The sequence below is a fragment of the Actinia tenebrosa genome, unplaced genomic scaffold (assembly GCF_029948245.1).
Source record: "Actinia tenebrosa isolate PJP-AT-01 unplaced genomic scaffold, QUT_ActTen_1.0 PGA_scaffold4__44_contigs__length_22323623, whole genome shotgun sequence".
Lineage (NCBI taxonomy): Eukaryota > Metazoa > Cnidaria > Anthozoa > Actiniaria > Actiniidae > Actinia > Actinia tenebrosa.
The window spans coordinates 1,800,157-1,821,319 of NW_028292581.1; the positions used below are offsets into that span (position 1 = coordinate 1,800,157).

Here is a 21,163-nt window from a genome sequence, read left to right on the forward strand (position 1 = left end):
ATATAGCCAAGACATAACGCGCTACTCCAGCGGCTACGCGTCGTGCTACTCTTACGCTTCCTTTGTGCTGAGGCAACTTCATGCGTGCATTCAAAACTTAATATAAGTCGCACACTAAGCATTGAACATCCCGTAATCAATTTGCTGTCACGTGTTATTTATATATACCTAAAACCACAAAACTCTTTATTTGATAGTCCATGCCAGTTTTTCTAACGTTTTTTAAAATAATTTTATAAAGGCTGGAGATGATGCGGCAGCAGTACGATGGCAGCGAGTCAGCGGTAACATCCCTCTTTATGCCAGTCACGTGGCTATCCTAGAGAGAGTGGCCAAAATGAGAGATGCAACTTTTTAGACGTAAAAGCAATTCAAATATGAATTCACTTTAAAAATGGCTAGAATATTTCAAAAAATGTCTGTTCTATTCAAAAGACAGAAATTCGCACTTGAAGCACGTTCCGTTGACACACGACGAAATTGCCATGATTACCCCCTCGTACCCAGACCCTACTCATTACTGAGCCAAATCGTAGGCTCTGGGATATCCTAACGTAGCGTCCTCCGCATGGCATGTTACACGGCATCAATTTTTTGCTCAATGGAGTACCGCGAAAAATCGTCGTTGCTAATCGTCCTGTGTAACAATGAGAAAAACAGTTTTGAAAAATTCTTCAAAATTCTTCTTGAAAATTTGTTAGATTTCTTGTAATTTTTATTCTAACCAACGTAAATGGTAAGTCCCGATATCTAAAATATCTCTAGATATTGCTTTATGTTTGAGTAGTTTGATCATTTGGTCACTGTGTTTCCAGACTTTGCTTTTCTTAGCTTCTTCGCAAGAGATATTCTCAATTTAGTGATGCAGCATTCAAATTTAATTTTTTCTCTCTCTAAAGAGTCTAGGTCTCATGAAAATTTAGGTTTCACATAATTAGTCGCTACCGCCTCATTTTCCATAAATGCCAACCTAAAAATAGCACCTTTGTAATCCCAGTCAGCCAATCAGATCACTTGAAATTGTAGTGTTTTCCAGAGCCTACGATTTGGCTAATGAGTAATTTTTGGGTACGAAACTGGCTCGCCTACTTCACAGATAGACGAGGAAATGTACGAGTCAGCTGTACCAATGCTGTTCCCTCGTCTGTCGGTTCGCACAAAGGCTTGTAATGAAGCCATCGCGAATGAGAAGGTCAGTTTAGTGTCCGAGTACATTGAGAAATGATCCGCTACACAAGAAGTAGTCATTATTTATAGTTATCAATATGGATCTACGAGGAAAATATTCCATTCCATCATTAGTTAGGTAAACGTCAGATATTATTTTTGTATTGTTCTCTAATAGTCGTTATTAGCAGAATTTATCTCGGGGTAATTTCTACAAAATATATGGACCATCCAACAAATGTCCAATTTGATTTATTTTTGTGTTTGCCTGTAATATTTCTTTTCTTTCTTTTCCTTGGGTAATGAATTTGCTGTGGTATCAGTAATGGAGTACTTGCACAGTAGTTTTTGGTATACCGGGGAAAACAGTTCTATCCCAAAGAATTTTTTCCCCACTATTATTCCCAAAATGCAATACCACAAGACTCGGCCGCCATTTTGGATTTTCGAAAAGCAAAAGAACCAATGACACACCTCGTAGGTTCATCCAATTTGGCGGCTTTGTTTAGACATCAGTAGTTGAATCTCCGTTGACGTGAGGATTAATGTTTAACCATGCACGTTGGAGAAGTCTAATCTAAGTTGGTGATTAATATACTCTTATCTAGTGAGGCACTATTTTTATCACGTTAATATTTAATACGAAAATAACTAGGACTAAAAGAATAAAGAATATCCAAATTTAAGAGATTTGTTTGTATTTGATTTGTTTGGATTTGTTTTGTGCTTATAGAGTGACGGGGAGGGGATGGGACTCTGCAAGATACAGGGGTCCCCCACCGTCTGTAACGAGCTTCATGATTGGTTTAAAAAACAATACATGTGATGCAGGTTTCAAACAGTTAGGGTCATCCTTCACGAATTTGCAAGATGTGATCCTATTGGAGGGCACACGTGTAGAACAATAGGAAACAATTACCTTTTCCCAACCCCGCCCCTAAACCTAACCAATCACAGGGGACGTTGGCAATTCGTGAAGCCTAACCCAACAGTTAAGCCTGGCAATTAACATCGCAAAATCCTAATAGAGTGCTCACACTAAATCCGTGAAAGAAATACTAATTTTTAGCTCTAAATAGTGATAATTAAACAATAGAAAACAAAGGATTCTGTATGAAATAGTACTAATTAGTACTATTTAATGTTCATGGTTTTAGTGCGTGCACTCTAACGGATAGATCAAAAGTTGGGATATCGAGTGCTTTGTGCATGCGTGATCTGCGATCCAATTTATGGAAATTAAGTCGTGAATATGTCTTAAACCCGTGGTGTACGGGTTGAAGGTAATCTATGGGTATGATGGCAAGCATCTTCTCCTCAGTTATTACAAGACCCCGAGTGTTGGTCCCGCCGGGACTCGAACCACGACCTCCGGCACGAACGTCCGATGCTCAACCGAGCTAGCCAATCGGTTGGCGGTTCACTCATTGAACAAGTAGAGGTAGAATCATACTGATATAATATGAAGCTAAATGAAGTTCGTCTTTAGCTCATTCAGGTAGTTCTAGGCTGGGCGGACTTGGACTGTAACCGTTCCTCTATTCCCTTCAGACTCATTTGAGTCGGTTTTTCTCATCTTAAATGAACACATGCGGGAGGTGTGGCGAATTGTTTGTAACAGTTTCCTCTCCATGTCTCCCAATTGATGCTTGCCCCACCCAACCCCTACGCGGTATTATAAAACTGACATATATAGCTAATGTTCATCCGCGCCTTCGTTCAGCCAACCTTTAGTGATGCATGCGTTCCCGTAGAACATTAGCTTGCATTCCAAGAAACTAAATCTGCTCCAGTTAGTTATAGCATCTGTAGTGACATCAATAACAAGAATATATCGTGGACGAAATGATATCTGACAAATCATAACGAAAGCGATGCGTTTAATAAATGTATATATTCGTTTACATATTAAGTATTATTCACTTTTACATTGCTTCAGTGTGGATGTACGCTTTTTATGGATTCGTTTGATAATAAATGCAGGCACCACAGCAATTAGCGCCATAGTTGCTAACTTCACCATTATCGAAAAGGAAAAAATATCACTTATGGAGCTGAGCTGTGATAACAGGCATCCAGTTTGACAGCACAGGAAATTGTAGGGCATTAATCCTGGAAGAAAATAGGAAAATATATAATAAGCATACTTCCAGCAATCATGAAAGAAACAATCGGAAAAACAGAGACAAAAGACTACCAACAGATGAGCGTCAAAGCAGAACATCCACAAATGTAAGGAAATATGTTGTAATTCAAATGTTTGATGGTATAAGAACAGAGCGCGCAATTATCAACAATCACTAACCAAATGTGTTCTAATTCCATTGTTGAATGGTATTAAGAACAGAGCGCGCAATCATCACAATCACTAACCAAATGCGTTCTAATTCGATTGTTGGATGGTATTAAGAACAGAGTGCACAATCATCACAATCACTAACCAAATGTGTTCTAATTCGATTGTTGAATGGTATTAAGAACAGAGCGCGCAATCATCACAATCACTAACCAAATGCGTTCTAATTCGATTGTTGGATGGTATTAAGAACAGAGTGCACAATCATCACAATCACTAACCAAATGTGTTCTAATTCGATTGTTGAATGGTATTAAGAACAGAGCACGCAATCATCAACAATCACTAACCAAATGTGTTCTAATTCGATTGTTGGATGGTATTAAGAACAGAGCGCGCAATCATCACAATCACTAACCAAATGTGTTCTAATTCGATTGTTGGATGGTATTAAGAACAGAGCGCGCAATCATCACAATCACTAACCAAATGTGTTCTAATTCCATTGTTGAATGGTATTAAGAACAGAGCGCGCAATGGTCAACAATCACCCCAACAATATTATTCAATAAAATCACGGGCATGGGTCACGAAGTCGTCGGCTATTTTATATTGATTGCTTAAGCTTATACTCCACCTTCACTGTTTTAGATATGATGATTTAAAGTTCTTAAGCCTAAGAATTACTTACCTAATAAAACAGAAAAAAAGAATTGTACCAGTGGAATGTCTAATATTGGAGAAGCCATGTTCAGAAACCAATTGGGAGACATTGGAAATAAGCGCAGGAAAAGAAGAAAGAAAAACAATCCATCTGAGTTTTGATGTACCTGAAAAATGTAAAATACAGTCATAATATATGTGACAGAAAAACAGAAGACAAGGAGTAAATATTTAAAAATACACAGCTATTTCAATAAAGGTTGGTGAAGGTGTGTTGCATGTTGCATGTTGCATTTTGCATGTTTCTTGAAATGTATCATATTCATATGGAGATAATATCAGCACTGACAAAAATGCTTATAAATCATGCAGATAAGGTTTAGGAAAATTCATATCACTGCAACATTTCACATGCAACAAAAACCTTCACCTACCTTTTTTAAAAAAAATAGCTGTATATAGAAAAAAGCGGTTTTTTAATCTTTTCCATCTATCACACAGTTATTAAGAGAAGGTAAATTAGCCATCAGACATACACAATGGCATTAGATTAATTATCAATTAGTTAAAAGGTGCCAGGCTAATTTAACTCAGTAGTTAAAAGCTGTATGTTAATCAAAGTATCATGATCATCCGGGTGGATGTAGTCCTGAGAAGGACTGTTTGATGTGACTGATGTTTCGACAACCTGAAAGGAAGTCATCTTCAGAGTCAAGTGAAGAATTAAGTCAGACTGGTCATATACTGCCACGATAACAATAGCCTAATTAACATTCATTCACCTGGGTTCAGACAGTTCTATACAATGAAAGCTGTATGCCGATTTTTTTTTGTTTTGCTGCCAAAGATCAAAATTATTCAGTTGGTACCTTGTATATCATTGACTGGCAGCAGTGAATAACAACAGTTTCACAACAAGCCGCTGTGAGTTTGAGTTCCTGGCATATATATATCGTGAATCGCAGTAACATATATTAATTTTATAATTATTTACCAAAGGCGAATAATTGTTTTAGTATCATTACACAGATGATTAAAAGAGAATTGACAACATAATTTTATTTCTTAAATAATATATATTTATTTCATACTTTGAAAGTGGCACACATCAACAGTGTATGCACAATCCTTTATTTACCTGTACATGATTATCAAAAAATAGTCCAAAGTTCTCGTCTAATCGGCAATTTACTGTAATTATCTGGGTAATTAAATTATACTAAAACATATTGGTACCAACTGAAGTAGCAAGCCATTACTAAATCAATAAAATATGAAGGTGTTCAAATATTTCTAACCTTTTCTTGTAAAAGAGCAATCTTTTCTGGAAAATACTGCAAAAGCAAGGTTTTTCCAAACATTTTTGACAGCAAGTAGCAGCAAGTTGCTCCACATGCTGTTAATACACAGGCCAGGGGAAAAGCAATCCACACTCCAAACAAGGCTCCTGCTAGAAGGTTCTAGAAATATAATCAATCAATTAACTTTGTTAAAGGATGCTCCTCTGTTCTAAACTTGTGGCCCTCTGTAGAACCTCTTAAGTTGAAAGGGCAGCTTGCAACACCTTGTTCACCCAAGGCATGCAGAGGTCTGATCATTTGAAGATGTACTGTGATGACAAAGGGAACGCTTTCTTCTCAGTTTTTTAGAAACCCTGAGTGTTGGTCTGAACCCATAACAAAAACAACTGACGATTGGACAACAACAACAACAATACAAAACACTTTACCATTTCAGACCATATCTATGGGTCTATCTAGTAACTTACCATGAAGACAGATCCAGGTATAGCAAAACTTTGTTTGTAAAGATATGCACTGCAGAAAAGAAGTCCTACATAACCCAGGTGATCCTTTTTGTATTGCTTCAGTACAGCAGTTAAGGTTTTAAGCTCTTCTAGTGAACTTGGAAAATTGAATTCTCCACTGAAAACACTAATTAGTATTAACATAAATTAATACCAGTTAAATCTAGCTCTTTGAATGAATGAATGACCACTCTCTTTTAATCACCATCTGCCATTTTGTGACCACCTTCTCAATTACTTAATTCCCTTTTTGCTAGGATCCCCGGGAGGGGTACTCCCTTTGTTCAGGTGGTAGGGGTGATCGGCGGTCAATTTTTAAAATGGTCCCTAAAAGGTACGCATAAATTAAAAAGGCTCCAACCTGATTTCAAACCCTAAAAGGTACAGCTTTATTTCAGTAATTTACTATTAACCCCGGCTATCAACGCCGGTTTAACGAATGACAGGACAGCGTATAATAAGATTATAACGATGATCATATTAAAGAAATATTTAGTGCATCATTGTAAAGTAAACAGCGGCATAGCATGGATAACACGCATAATAAATGACCCCAAAAGGTATGGAGTTATGTTACATAATTGACTTTTTAGCCGGAACCCCTAAAAGGTCCACACAGGGAACATTTTCAACCCTAAAAGAAGCGCCGATCACCCCTACCACCTGAACAAAGGGAGTACCCCCCCCCCCCCCCCGGGCTTGGACCCTAATATGTTTCATATTTTAATATGCTTCACTTGTCACGTACATAGATAAGAGGAACAGTACGAGTACAGTACGAAGCTACATACTAAATAATTTTTTTCCTGACATGAATCACTGGGCATTAAATACACGAAACCTGACATTGAAACCTTTGTGCATGTGACGAGCCAAGAATGCCTGTATCTCAGAAGTGTGATATTATAAACACTGTTATTAAAATCTCATGTGGAAACCATTGAAGTTTGATGTTATATAGTTCAAAATTTTCCCCTCTATTGTTAAAGCAGCCAACCGACAATGATCTTATGAAAAAACTTATATTTTACAACCACCTCTCCCTGTACAGGGCTCTTCCATGAGGTCCCCTCCAAACGCACTACTTCCACATATTTGCAACATACAACACTCAACTCACTTGGTGATTTTATGAACATGACAATATGATGATTGGATGTTTTCACATAAACCACAATCTATGTATTTAATTACATAATTCATTTGCCAAAGAAAACATAGTGCAAAGGCAGTAATAGACTAGTAAAACCGATTTACTTATGCACAATAGAAGTTTTTATTGAAAAATTACAAGGTATATAAAATTAGGTAGGTTTGGGTTTCCTGTGGTGATGAATGGACTGTTTCCCCCAAAAGAAATAAGAGAGCAAACATCTTGGCATAGCCTCCATACTCAAAAAAAACATGAAGTAATGTTCTTATAACCAATAATATTAAAAATCTCACCTTTGATTCACTAGAGCACTAATCTCTTCACTGATATTTGTATCACTATTCTCTGCCTGAAGTCTGACAACGGGAAGCCATCTTGACAACAGAAACAAATACAATGAAGACAAACAAAAGATCATGAGAACACTTAAAACACACAATAAACTCTTGACTGTTGTGCTAGTTCCCATGTGGAATAAAAATCGTTTAGGTCTCTTAATTTTCCTTTTTCTTTTAAAAAAATAATACTTTGGTGAAGTGGATTCCTGCGTCGTTTTAGAGGATGCCGCTGACCTATATGACTGTAGACACAGCGTATTTTTGTCTACTTTAATCAATTAAACTATATATTTCATACAGAAGCTATATTTTCATATTTCAATATATCTAACCAATCAATAGTTTCTATTCTAGATTTTTACCATTCTGTATAAACTTTCGAAATTTTGGTGGAAATTGAAAGGTTATTGGGTTTCCTGTGGTATGCAGATATACGATACTTTACTGTCAGCGTGCAACCACAAAAAGACAACAAAGATCAAGATGGCGGACGAGAAGCATCGAATATGGTACGAAGAGTTTAAACTCCATCCAATGGTCTAAGTTTAGATTGGTTGCAAATAATTCATAATCGTCATGTCCTTTATATGTTTATGTTTTCAGTATGGTGTCAGATTTCTTCTACCCGAACATGGGAGGAGTTGAGAGTCATATTTATCAACTTGCACAGTGTCTAATACAGCGAAAACACAAGGTCAGTCTACACTTACCACAGCTGGATAGCTAAAAATATGGTTGCAATGCTTAAACATTAAATATTGAATAAAGATATTTTGTTTATATTATTATTTTATTACTAATTTCTACTTGTTTGCCGTGCATATTTAGGTCATAATAGTAACCCATGGCTATGGAGGGAGAAAGGGAGTTAGATATTTAACTAACTATCTTAAGGTATCTATTCGACATATATATACAATATCTGTCCAAACGGTACAAAATCTATTTGGGCAATATATTGAATGAAATGGGAAGTATAAGTGATGAATCTGTCTCTTTTGAATATTATAGTTAATGCCATTACAATAGAGATACAATGAATGCTTATTATGTTAGATCTTATGTTCCAGAGTGTCTTTTTAGCTGATGGCCATTAATGAGTTTTGCATTCAATAATTCAATTTGTATTTGTGTTGGCTCACAAGAGAAGTAAGACAACATTGACACTCATAACTTGAACGATCAAAAGTGGGCACTTGAGGGATTCTGGTATTGGTAGTACATGATGCTTGTTTATTATTCTGTTTCATGCCAGGTTTATTACATCCCAATGGGAATATTCCATAACCAGTGTGTCCTACCAACACTATACACAGACATGCCAATCCTTAGATACATCTTCATCAGAGAACGTATAACATTGGTTCATGGCCACTCTGTAAGTTAAAATGCTTGTCTTCTGTATTAGCTACCACTTTTGCATTGTTAGTTATATTTTTTTGTAGTACATATACACCTAATTGAAAAAAACATTGTCAGATTCAAAAAAAGGTTATATCATCAAAGCTAAGACCGAAGGGGAGCATGGGAAGGCAAACAATTATGCTAATTTGATGCATATTGCAGTTTTCCCTTCCTGTGCAAATTTTATACATTATGGCTTTGGCATGTTGTTAATCTAGGTTGACAGACTTTGCTCTACTGTGCATTTTTACATTTCTATATGCAAATATAATACACATTTCAGAGTACCCTAAATCCTTTTCAGTCTTAGCTTCGATGATATGACCTTCTCGAACCTGACTACGTTTTTTCGATTCAGTATATGTGAGTGCATGATTCATGAGCTAACACTTTGTCAATGGGTGGTACATTGCTAGTTATCTTAGTATCATTAGTTGCATTGGTGTAGCAGTAAATCCTTCCAGTTTCCACTTACTGTTCAGAAACTGTGGTGTATACCACAGGCCGTTGATATGCTGTTTAAATTGCACCTATATAGCATTTGATATGTGGTTTTTTCCCCTTGCCATGAAAAATGTTTTCTCAACAAATAACAAAGATTTATTGATATTTGTTATTCATTATCAACATAAATGTTGAATTATTTAACTGTTCCTCTCTTACGTGCAGGCTTTTTCAACACTGTGCCATGATGCTCTATTGCATGCTCGTACAATGGGAATAAAGTGTGTTTTTACTGACCATTCCCTCTTTGGTTTTGCTGATGCAAGTTCCATTATAACCAATAAATTTCTTCAGTTTTCCTTGGCTGACATTGATCATGTAATATGTGTTTCACACACAAGGTAAAACAGCTTGTACCTGTTTGTCTCTTATTGCTATTAGTGATTACAACAACAACAATTGCAGCTATTTTACGGAACACTGATTTGGTTTTTGCTACTTCTACGTAGTTGAAAGTTACTCTGTTATCATATTTTGATTTGCAGCAGTAAAAAAGGGAAACTTGGGTAAAAACCTTCTGAATTTTTTCAATAGATTCAGTATTCATCAACTGAATGTGTATTTTGGAGAATAAGAAGTGAACAATTTAAAAAATTGATTATGAATGAATGAACGAATGATTAAATGAATAATAAGAAAATAGTGTTTCCTTCACCTCTCATATATGCATGTATCTTTGAATTATTTATCTCGTGGAAAGAGCTCAGTATGACATTTGTTTTATTTTTGCAGTAAGGAAAACACAGTGCTGCGTGCATCTACTCAGTCCTGCATGAATCCATACATCGTTTCTGTCATTCCTAATGCTGTTAATGCGTCAGTATTCACCCCTGACCCTTCTAGAAGAAGCAACAATCAAAGTAAGTCAGTAGAGCGCTTGATTTGCTGCCATGTTGGATGTTAGTCCGTCCAAAAGCCTTTCGAAAGTAAAGAGGTGTTGACTGATGGGTAATGATTACTTTTGATTATATTTGTGATGATTTGATATGATTCCAGTTATCATAGTAGTGGTGAGTCGGCTGGTGTACAGAAAAGGGATGGACTTGTTAGCAAGTTTAATACCATTAATCTGCAGCAAGTACAATGATGTCAACTTTATTATAGGTAAATCACCGTTGATTCTAAACTTAACCAATAAATTCAGAACGTGTGTTTTAGTGGCTTTGACGGTCAATGAAAAGCGTGCATCACTTTCAAATGTATAGCGAATAAACGTGTTTTTGATTGACCTCCACAGTTTAATTTCCACGTGCTTGATACGCTATGCATGAGTCATCAGCGGAAAATGAAAAAGTAAACGAACATATGAAATGAAATAAAGATTAATACCTTAACAAGCCGGGACAGACACGTGGCCATTGACCGCCAGCAACGCATTTATATGACAACAGATCTTGCGCGGCAAATATCATCGTAGGAGCAAAAGAGGCTGTGAAATAAATGATGGTTTCATGTATGTATTCAACATGTTTTGTAGGTGGAGATGGACCAAAGAGAGTGCTTCTTGAAGAGACAAGGGAACAGTATCAATTAGACAACAGAGTCGAGTTACTGGGCACATTAGAACACGACAAAGTTAGAGATGTAAGTTACTTTGGTAGTGAGATCAGTGTATCTTTCTCCAACAGAACCGCACTGCGTGAAGTAGCGGCCAGTCAAAATGTAGGATTTAATACTATCCATGAAAGTGAAGCAGGAAAAGTTACTTATTTTCTAATATAGTGTGTGGCCTGTTTATGTTAAAAATGCAAACAAACATTTAACTTTATGTTTGAAATGACTCATTTTCCCCATTTCTTTCCAATCCAAGTAACCAGTAATGTTAAACGTTATTCTTTCCTGTCCGGTATCCTAAAAATCGTGCGTTCTGCTGATTGGCTGTTTTTCTCAGCATCTGCCCGCGGACGTCACGAGTGAAAAACGTCTGCGCATGCTCTGAATCTGTATGCAAATTAGTCAAGGCATAAGTAAATTTGACTTTCAAACGTGCCTTATAAATTGGACTTCACAAAATGTCAAAACTTAGTGTCCATGCTTGAAACTTAAGACTAATTATTTCATATTGTGTTTGTTAATACAGTATCTTGGTCTGACAAAAGTATACTCTCGAACTTTTTTGTAAACTTGGAGAAAACAAACATTTATTTTTACACTCAAACTCTTCAAAATTCTTAGAAAACGTGCTGAAGTGCACGCATGCGCAAACGTTTTCCCCTGGTGTCCCCGCGGTCCGGTATCCTGACATCCTACGCATGTGCGCGTGGGATAACGGATTGCTAAACAGGTCGAAAAGTAAGGGGGGATAAGTTATTTACCGCCCTGATAGTAAAAAACTGTGCCCTCGGTCTTGAAAATATTCAAGACCTCGGACACAGCTTTTCCCTATTGGGATATCTCCTGGTCGGTAAATAAAATATTTTATAAAATAACTGTTATGAATGTCGCGTTCTGATTGGTTTGGAGCGCATGCTTTATGAGAGAACATTGCACGCGCGCGCACTTTCCGTTGCGTCATTCCTATCTACTATTGTAATTTGTATTTTATAAAAGAAATAAAAAACTTGCTTGCTGTGCTGTGTGCAGTCATAAAGCACTTGGGGATTGGCAGAACACTCGAGAAGTGTCCAGAAGCACTCCGCTACGCGTCGTGCTTCTCCTAACACTTCTCTCGTGTTATGCCAACCCCCGCGTGCTTTATGACAGCACACAGCACGCGCGCGCGTTTTCTATTTCTTCAATATAGCTTAACTAGAACGTAATGCTTTGTTTTGCCATCCAAACATTTTGTTTGTTCAGGTTCTGGTGCAGGGACATATCTTTCTTAACACCTCATTGACAGAGGCCTTTTGTATGGCCATCGTCGAGGCTGCTTGCTGTGGGTAAGTCTATCTTATCTTGGTTTTTCATCTTGATAAGAGTAATAGTATATCTTCCCTTGCTTTTGTTCAGTCGCATTAATCAGGGATCGCTCGACAGACAGTAAGCTTTAACTAAAAGAAGTGTATTAAGTATCAGAATGCCTCAAAGGTTTTGGCACGCAGTGTTATTGATGCGTAACTACAATACTTTGAATCAAGAAAGCCCAAAATTATTGGCAGTGGTAGAAAAAAAGTCATGACGCCATTGCTGTCAGCAACTTGTCGAGGCTGCGTTCACATGAAGAGACATGTAAATTTCTATTCTAGTTTTGTTTCGTCATGTGATCCTGGCCTTAACAGAATTTGTTTTGATGTTTTTGATCATATTCTACTACTAGCCTTCTAGTTGTAAGTACACAAGTTGGTGGTGTTCCAGAAGTCTTGCCATCTGATATGATTAGACTTGCACAACCTAGTGTTAAAGGTCAGTGGAACAGAAACTCAAAAACTTTTAACAAGACTCCTTTTTGTTGCTCACTAACATTAACTAGTCTTTGTTGCATTTTATTAGCACTAGAAGAAGCATTAGACGACGCTATCTTAGCTGTTAGGACAGGAAAAGTGCTGAATGCAGAGGTCTTGCATGAAAGAATCAAATCTATGTACACTTGGATGAACGTCTGCAAAAGAACTGAAACAGTAATTATTACAGACTTCTTTTTGTTTGTTGTTTGTTAATTCGTTTATTTGTTTGTTTGTTTGTTTGCTCATTTGCTTGTTTGCTTGTTTGTTTATTTGCTCGCTTTTTGTGTATTTGCTTGATTGTTTGTTTGTTGTCTGTTTGTTTGTTTGCTTGTTAGTTGTTTATTTGCTTGTTTATTTGCTCCTCGTTTGTTTACCTGCCTTGTTTAGTTTAGTCGTTCCTTTGACTGTTTGTCTGTCGTTCGTTCATCTGATACAGTCCATATGCTAATATTTCCAGGTGTATGATACAGTATCCAAGTTACCAAGTGTGCCCTTTAACGTTAGACTTCAAAGGTGAGGATTGGTTTGGTTTAGTTAAATATATATCCACATCCATGTCATGTTTATGTCCTGAACAAATCGGGTATGATTGCAAATGATACGCTGGTGTTCTTTATAACTTTGATTGATACTGGCACAATAGGGGCTTTGCATCATCACATGATGGCAGCCATGACAGGAGGTACGACGACAAAGGCTGCCATCGCTTGATAGTTCAAAGCCTGCGGGATGGTCTTTAATGACATTGGTAAGACACTTGTGCTGTCGCTCTGAAAACTGCCTTATATGTTTGCTTGAAGTGAATAAATACAATTAGTCAAATCCAACAAGTGGTCTATCATCAATCCTGCATTCTGATTGGATGAGCATACTAGTAGGCTATATTACAGCCTATACTAGGTAGAAGCGAAAAGTGCCGGCTTTGAAAGCAAAACAATTTAATTAAACTTTAATTCAAGACTAGTTTGCTTCTAAATATCTGACCGACTAGTTGGATTTAACTAAAGCAATTAGTCCTCTCACCCTCATGGCCTATGAGTCAATAGTCCATTTGTGCTCAAGGACTTATTGCTAAATACTGTCAATACTAAATTGGTTTAATATTATCATGTTCAAAATAATAAAAACATGGAAGGTAAAGCTGAAGAGAAGCTTCTAGATTTTCTTGAACACTTTGAATTTCACATTCAGTGGCCGGCTGTTATCTCTCTGTTATTTGTCTTGTCTTATAAGTTCTTATTTTAGCGCGAAGTTTGTGCGATTTGCTTAACACAGTCTTGTCTTTCATTTTAGGTTGTACGAGTGTGGAAGTGTTGCAGGCAAGATTTTCTGCGTCCTTGCTGTTATTGATTTGATTCTTCTCCTTATCGTTGAATATTTAGTCCCCAAAGAAGTAAGTACTCGTAGTTATCGCAGTAAACCTTAAAACAAACATAACAAACGACATTCATTACTTGCATTTTTGTAATATTCAAAAAACGTCGGTTGGATATCTGGATTCAGAAATCTGAGACTGATTGCAATTGTGGGGGACTGAGTGTTTTCTCGTTAAAAATTCAATATACACTTACCCAGATAGTTTGCCAGCGCAGGTCATCGCTCAAAGTTAGTATACCAAGATATTAACTGTTTGCGAACTACTAATTAAAACCACAAACAATTTACAGCTTACAACCCACAATTCCTTTCGGTCTCAGATTTCAGATCTGCGACCGACAACGTTATTTGAAATAGGTGTATAACTATATATTCTTGGGTTGCAAGCACATTATTCAAAATCCCTTGAGATATAAATAACAGTGAAACAGCCGCCATGTTGCTAACAAGAGAAACTAATGAGGAATGCTTTGTTATCATCAACCAACATGGCGGTTATGACGTAACATGGACCCCAAGAATAAGTCATTAGGAAGTAGATATCCCAGTCCAATTGGTTTAATTTTGTCGTGAGTCACCTGACAATCTTACTGGCCCCATCATTCCTGCTTTTGTCACTTTTCAGAATATAGATATTTCGCCGGAATACAGTTTATCAACGCGTCTCACAAGAAGAGCTTTGAGACATGACAAAAACAAGATATCGACAAATAAAAGAATAAAAAAATAATCAAATGAATGGGTATGTATTTTTAACAACTATTCACAGAAGGCGAACTGAATGTCGGTGCAATATTTACTGAGACTCGAGTCTTCGAGTGTATCGCTTCGAGACAATTCTACGAGTGAATATGTACTCACGAGGCGTAGCCGACATGATTTCTTCTCGGTCCTGACATTATTTATGAGTACATAATATTTTAAAGCTGACAATGAGAACTGGACGGGATTTCAAAGTAGCAGTTCGAGAGTAGCATTTTATATTATATAAGTAGAATTGAATGAATAAAATAATAATACGTGCTCTTTAATGGCAAAAGAAACAACAACGAAAAAACGACGAAAAACAAGAAGGGAAAAGCAAAAACAAAACGACGTGTGCGTTCAATTTGACGATGTTCATCATAGCTTTGAAAAGAAACTAGGGCTTTAGGTACTTATTTGTGCGCGGGGACTTGGAAATGCTGGCCCCTTTTGGGAGACATAAGGTAGTCACATGCAGTACCATATATAGAAAACGAGAATTTTAAAGTGCATATCAGGGTTCGCTGTTTTTTGTTTAATATGATAGTTTTAACCCTTAAGATCATATAATCACTAAAAATTATTTGATTGTGTTGCGATTTTATTATTATTTTTTCGATCAAAGTTCCCAAAAAACAGCAAAATGCCGAGCGACGTGGAGGCCTGGGACTAGTCGGCCGTGGCGTCATTTACGGGACTCGTGTGTTGAAAGCACTTGAGAAGGATAAGAAAACAAATTGCATCGCTTGAATACTGTAGTTGTATAAACCTTTTATTCCACGTCAATTCTTTCTGATTATAGTAGTGAATACTCTGAAAGTTGCAACTATTCTGATTTTAATGAAGAAAGTAGATATTTGCTAGAAACCGACTACGAAACAAACCCAAGATGGCGATTACATCCAGGCTTTAGACCTGTTTAGAACTATGGTCTTTGCGACTGCCTGCTGGAAAAAAAAGAGGGGCAGAAAATAAGAAAAAAGCATCCAAGAAACGGTAAGCAAAAATTCGTCGCCGAGTTTTATTGACATCACCCGAAAAATCTGTCTTGTTATGTTTTCGGTACCCATGAAAATACATTCTAACTTTGGTCTCTTTGTACTTTTCAACAGATTTCTAAGAAGCGTAGAAAGTTTACCCATTTGGTACATGGTTATCTAGATAGAAAAATAATTCCTTTGCTAGCATGTCCCTATTATATTATTCCCCAAACATTCAGAGAAGAGGAAGAAGAATATTTGACATAGGTAATTATAATATTAAATAGTGTATACGAATATTAGAGTGTGCAGTATAGATGCACATTTTAAGAATTGCAGATTCCAAGATTCGTACTAGCTGTATTGAAATTATTTACATGGTAATGCACTAATTTGAAGGGCTGTTTTTGGGGCAATCCAAGACATTTTTGTGCCCCTTCATTGGTTTCTTGCAAGCTGAGCAGCAAGGATTGCGTCTCGCCCCTGTTTGACGTGGTTCTGCTACAGGTGTTGTTTCTGAAAAGAAAGGGAGCAGAACCTTCGTTTTAGACATTGGGTTTGTCTGAATATGTCGATTTACTGTACTTTCCTACCTGAGACTTCTTCTATCTCTTAGTTGAAATGAGTGGTTATAAATAAAATAGACCTCTCAGATCATATTGTTGTTAGTGTCACTATTATCATTAAATAACATGCTTTTCATAATTTTCATGTGTGAGATATTTCAATTATTAGAAAGAGAGAAATATATATATTATATTTATATACACCTGGTGTGGTAGATGGCACATCATCAACAGTCATGGTCTTTCTTCTTTGGTGTTTCTCAATAGCATCTTTTTTGCTCTCTTTCTGTAACATCGTGTTCATTGGAGAGGGTGTCATGTTCTTAAGTTCTTGAATTGTGTCTTTTAGCTTGTCACTATTTATGTTACTGACCATTGTCTGGTATACATCTTCTACATAATCTAAGTACAAAAATAATTTTTGTATAATTATTATACATTTCCATCAATTTTTATTAATAACATTAATATATTTTTTTATTAATGAATTTAATTTTTTTTTTATTAATGAATTTAATATATATTTTTATTAATGAATTTAATACTCAACACCAGTGTGTATTGACTAAGAAATAACCCTGGTCATTGTGATGGACACAAACTAAAACTTACAAATTGTTTTGTGCAATCCTAGAGATGTGCCGAAACTGTATAAAGACTGTTCTGTGCAACAACATTCTTTCTCAAGACTATTCACAAATAGGATTATAGGATTATGCTTATTTTACAGGTTTAGTTTTCATTCTTTGAAATAACTTATTCATGTTTTGGCTGTATTTCAAACTGTGATACCTTTTTGCGACCATTTCCATTGACTCTGTTCACAAATAGGATTACACATAACAATAATTATTTATTAGGAAATACATAGATGTATGGAAATTTTAGAGGTCTTACCAAATGATGGCCTCAGTTTCACATTCCTTACAGTTGCCTCTCCATTCTTAAATTTTGGAAAGACCACCACAACCTGTTCAGAGCCATCTGATATTGTTTTCAAGTCTCTGTGAAGGTTGCTGTTAAAGTGAAGGGCTGCGATGATGTGCCTGAAATCATAAATAATTGAAATGTAGCTAAACAGTTAATTTATTGGAGTGAAATTGGTAAACATCCATAAAAATGCTGTGATGATGGTAATAGTCAAACCTGCATAACATTCCAACATATGAGAATCCAATCATTTTAGGAGCAAAGTGGTTGACCACAGAATGAAAACCTTCTAGGCAGCTAGTTTGGTCTTCAGTTGATGCCTTCTCAATTGCTGCAATCAGCCGTGGTTTTGTAAGAGCTTTCTCAATTTTCTCATAAACTATGGAATCTAGGAATAAAACAGACAAAATATTCAATGCTCCCATGATTCTCCTTGAACAAAATTCTGGAATTTTTTATACTCTTTGTTATTATTATTATTATTATTATTATCATTATTATTATCATTATTATTATTATCATTATTATTATATCTGCATAACTCAGTTTTTTTAAATTATCCATAAACAGTCAGAATTGCAGTATCATTACAGCTTCAGTTTCCATTCTTTGCAATAACTTTGTTTTGGCTGTATTTCAAACTGTGATACCTTTTTGCAACCATTTCCGTTGTGGAATATCTCTCCCATGTGCACACTTATTAAATAATGGGTCATCCAGATTTTCATGCTTGTTAATGATGTGGCTTAGATAGGATCTAAGGATATTATTGCAATTTTATTAATATTTTATTAAGTAATTTTAAGGTACTTTAGCTCTTGATTTAATTTTTCTTTTTTAGGTCTAGTATTTTTTTAGGATAATTTAGTTTTGAATTTATTGTAAAGCGCCACTGGACATTCATGGAAGAGGCGCTATATAAGAAATTTTTTTTTTTTTTTTATTATCTGAACTTAGCCCAGATGACTTTTCCGCTTCCAGTTATAGTCGTAGTGACGCTCCAATAGAAATGGTTAGTGCATGGCTTTATCCAATCAACCACTGCCTCGCACTTGCTCTCCTTTGAGATTTTCAACAAAACCTTGTGAATTTCTGAAGAGAAAAAAAAAACATATATCAAAATATTTCACTATAAAATATTTGTAAATACCAGAACAGCTTACTTTTTTTAATATGCCATAAATCAAAGTAGTGCTTGATATGTCCCAGTTTTTCTCTCATGTGTTTGGTGATTGAGGTGTGCCTGTCAGATATGAATGATGCTATGGCTATTCCACTTCCCAGAATGAAAGTCATGCACTTGTTGAATGCCATGTACTCCATAGTGGTACTACTTCCAGCTTCATTTCTCTGAAACAAAATGAAAAATGGATCAACACATTAGGAATATACAGGAATATAATAATTACCAAACCAAATGTTATCAAATATTTTATCAAACTATTATATTTGTACCTGCACCAATGTGAAATGTAAAATGAAAGGCAACGTACAGCAAAATAGTGTGTAGGCACAGTACTTAGCACTGTGCCCCATACTATCATGCCTTCCGTCACCAGCTATTACAACACCTCTCCCAAGAGCCTTGAGTTTTTCAAATAGGGTTTGCTGATACTTCTTCCAGTGGATATAGACAGAGGGAAATAGAATGCTCTAAGATAGGTAATAAATGAAAGAAAATATAATTACATGACTCAAAATTGGTAAAATCTTCTGAAATTATAGCAATATGAAAAATACCACTGTATTACTCCTTCCTTTTGCTTGATGAAATTGCAAGTATTGATATTTTACTTACTTGTTGATGGTGGAAGAAAGTAGTGAGAGTAATGCAAGAAAGTCCCATGTGTCTAAAGACTTGGAATACTTTACTCGCAGAACCTCCAGCCAAAAGAATACCAAAACACAACAATAGATTTCCAGCAGCAATTCTTGTTCCTGGGAAGTTTGGTTGGCTTTTCCATGTGTAGTCTTTCCGGCATTTTGTATTTGAGCATGTTGTCCTCACTTCTACCATTGTTCCAACTTCCCTTGTCTCAGTTAAAGGATTGCCACTTTTGCAAAAGTGACAAAATTGGAACAATAGCAAAAGTTGAGACAAAAACACAATATGCTTTGGTTCATGCCTCAAGTTGTCATCTTTGATGTAGACTTTTGATCTATAATAATTGTTATAGATTTTAATTAGTATCATTAAGACACTGAGTTTATCATTCATATATTATTTTATATTAACTGTTACATCTTACTATCATTGAAACAGTGAAAAAAACTAAGCAAACCTTTGATCATTTTCACAGTCTGTATCTGTCTCTGTTGTCTCCCCCTCGGTGTCTTCCTCGGTCATTGGCTCTTCTTCAGTAATAGTGCCATCATCATCTGTACTTTCCATGTCATAGTCATAGTCACTGTTACCATCTTCTTCATCATATCTTGGTGCAGAAATCGGAGGAGGTGGATTTGGTGGGCCTGACAAGTGAATTTTCATACATTTAATATCAAAATAGTATACAGTAAAACTTACATAGTATAGGCCATCACATCCCTCAAAATATTAGGCCATAAGCAACGACTCTCTCAAAATGCAGAGTAAAATATTGTATACAGTACCTTCGTGATCAGCTGCAAACTTCTGTTGTTGCTGCTCCTCTCTCCTTAGTTGAGCTCTGCATTTTCTTAATTTTGTCTTCGCAGAAATCCATTGATTTCGCAGCTGACGATTTTTTCTCTGGAGGGAAGTACAACTCGAGCATTCCTGAACTGGAGTTTGAGTAAACTTACACTACGAGAAAGAAAGAACGCGTCCTTACAAAAAAGCCATGATACGTAAATAACATGTTTGTAAAGTTTTTAAACATACCAAATCGTCCAGTTCATTCATTTCTGAGACTTCTTCTAGAACTGTTTGTGGATCTTCTACTGGGCTCTGATCTGTCTCATCTGGGCTTTGATCCTTCGCTTGCTCCATATCCTCGGCTGTATTTTGTTTTTCCTGGATGTTGATTGACCGTAAAACTTCCCTCACGACCTGTTTATCATTAGATAGATGGATAAATAAAAGTTAATCGTCTTATTTTACTTAGTTTAAAAGTGGATGGTATTCTTACCATTCGCCTTGATCGTTTTGCAGCCGACTCAGATGCAGGTTTAGCCTTCTTGTTTGTAGTAATGGATGGTATGGCAACGATACCGATGTCATCTCGAACAAGTATCTGACTGTTAGGCGCTGATTGTCCGTCAATCGCGATAAACTGTCGCGCATAATCTTCCGCTCTAAAATGGTCGGAACAAATCGCAGATATAGAAGTCGCACTCCATTTCTTTCTTGTGAGAAGAACGAAGTCAACCCACTTCTTGCGGCGTCTCACGGCTTCTGGACGATCATCACCAAAAAACGGAATTCTGTGCAACGAGATGCCGTTCTTACGGCTGTTCTCATTACCACAACCTCCGACAACACAACGGTCGGGCATCTTAATAATAAAACTTAAATTTATCTTCGATTTTCAATATTTTCAATCAGCTTCTGTAACACTACGAACGTTTCTACTAGGAAAAACCCTTGAACTGTTGATCAACAAGTCCCGTAAATGACGTCACAAAAACTCGGTACCAATCCCTTTCAACAGCTCCGAAATGTTTCTAAAGGGAGCCCAAATCATGCTTTTTTGCCAACTTTGACCCACAAAAAATTACACACGAAAAATAATTTTTGAAATTTTAATACCTAAAATCCTCTTTATACAACACAAACTTTATTTTAGAATTGAAACCAGCGAACCCTGATATGCACTTTAAATTTATCTCTTAGGGGTTAAAATCATTCAGCCACGCCCTTTTTTAAAGACTTT

The 21,163-nt window shown here is 36.3% G+C and overlaps 4 protein-coding genes across 6 annotated transcripts in view; 2 read left to right on the plus strand and 2 right to left on the minus strand.

Annotated features, from left to right (window-relative positions):
* Nucleotides 1-1,853, plus strand: part of LOC116299155 (transient receptor potential cation channel subfamily M member-like 2) — a 33,180-nt gene extending 31,327 nt beyond the window's left edge. For all 3 annotated transcript variants that reach the window (XM_089036168.1, XM_089036170.1, XM_089036169.1), the window contains one exon: nucleotides 242-1,853. In XM_089036168.1, the coding sequence (XP_088892294.1) occupies nucleotides 242-358 (117 nt within the window). In that variant the 3' untranslated portion in view covers nucleotides 359-1,853. The remainder of the gene's footprint in view (nucleotides 1-241) is intronic.
* Nucleotides 1,854-3,029: 1,176 nt separating this feature from the next.
* Nucleotides 3,030-7,627, minus strand: LOC116299118 (transmembrane protein 41A). The gene is made up of 5 exons (XM_031707757.1): nucleotides 7,380-7,627; nucleotides 5,895-6,060; nucleotides 5,425-5,586; nucleotides 4,155-4,293; nucleotides 3,030-3,279 (listed from the first exon to the last, which is right to left on the minus strand). Exons 1-5 carry the CDS (start codon nucleotides 7,553-7,555, stop codon nucleotides 3,083-3,085), a joined length of 840 nt encoding a protein of 279 aa, XP_031563617.1. The 5' UTR covers nucleotides 7,556-7,627; the 3' UTR covers nucleotides 3,030-3,082.
* Nucleotides 7,628-7,900: 273 nt separating this feature from the next.
* On the plus strand, nucleotides 7,901-16,521 carry LOC116299232 (phosphatidylinositol N-acetylglucosaminyltransferase subunit A). Its single transcript, XM_089036532.1, has 15 exons — nucleotides 7,901-7,933; nucleotides 8,028-8,118; nucleotides 8,253-8,318; nucleotides 8,680-8,802; nucleotides 9,498-9,673; nucleotides 10,065-10,192; nucleotides 10,329-10,436; nucleotides 10,810-10,916; nucleotides 12,129-12,211; nucleotides 12,589-12,674; nucleotides 12,762-12,889; nucleotides 13,173-13,228; nucleotides 14,009-14,108; nucleotides 14,718-15,832; nucleotides 15,949-16,521. Exons 1-14 carry the CDS (start codon nucleotides 7,908-7,910, stop codon nucleotides 14,820-14,822), a joined length of 1,383 nt encoding a protein of 460 aa, XP_088892658.1. The 5' UTR covers nucleotides 7,901-7,907; the 3' UTR covers nucleotides 14,823-15,832; nucleotides 15,949-16,521.
* Nucleotides 15,844-20,907, minus strand: LOC116299222 (uncharacterized). The gene is made up of 13 exons (XM_089036533.1): nucleotides 20,420-20,907; nucleotides 20,173-20,340; nucleotides 19,923-20,094; nucleotides 19,595-19,781; nucleotides 19,111-19,471; nucleotides 18,768-18,965; nucleotides 18,476-18,662; nucleotides 18,266-18,404; nucleotides 17,963-18,069; nucleotides 17,529-17,700; nucleotides 17,280-17,428; nucleotides 16,587-16,784; nucleotides 15,844-16,332 (listed from the first exon to the last, which is right to left on the minus strand). Exons 1-13 carry the CDS (start codon nucleotides 20,783-20,785, stop codon nucleotides 16,205-16,207), a joined length of 2,532 nt encoding a protein of 843 aa, XP_088892659.1. The 5' UTR covers nucleotides 20,786-20,907; the 3' UTR covers nucleotides 15,844-16,204.
* Between the last annotated feature and the right edge of the window lie 256 nt (nucleotides 20,908-21,163).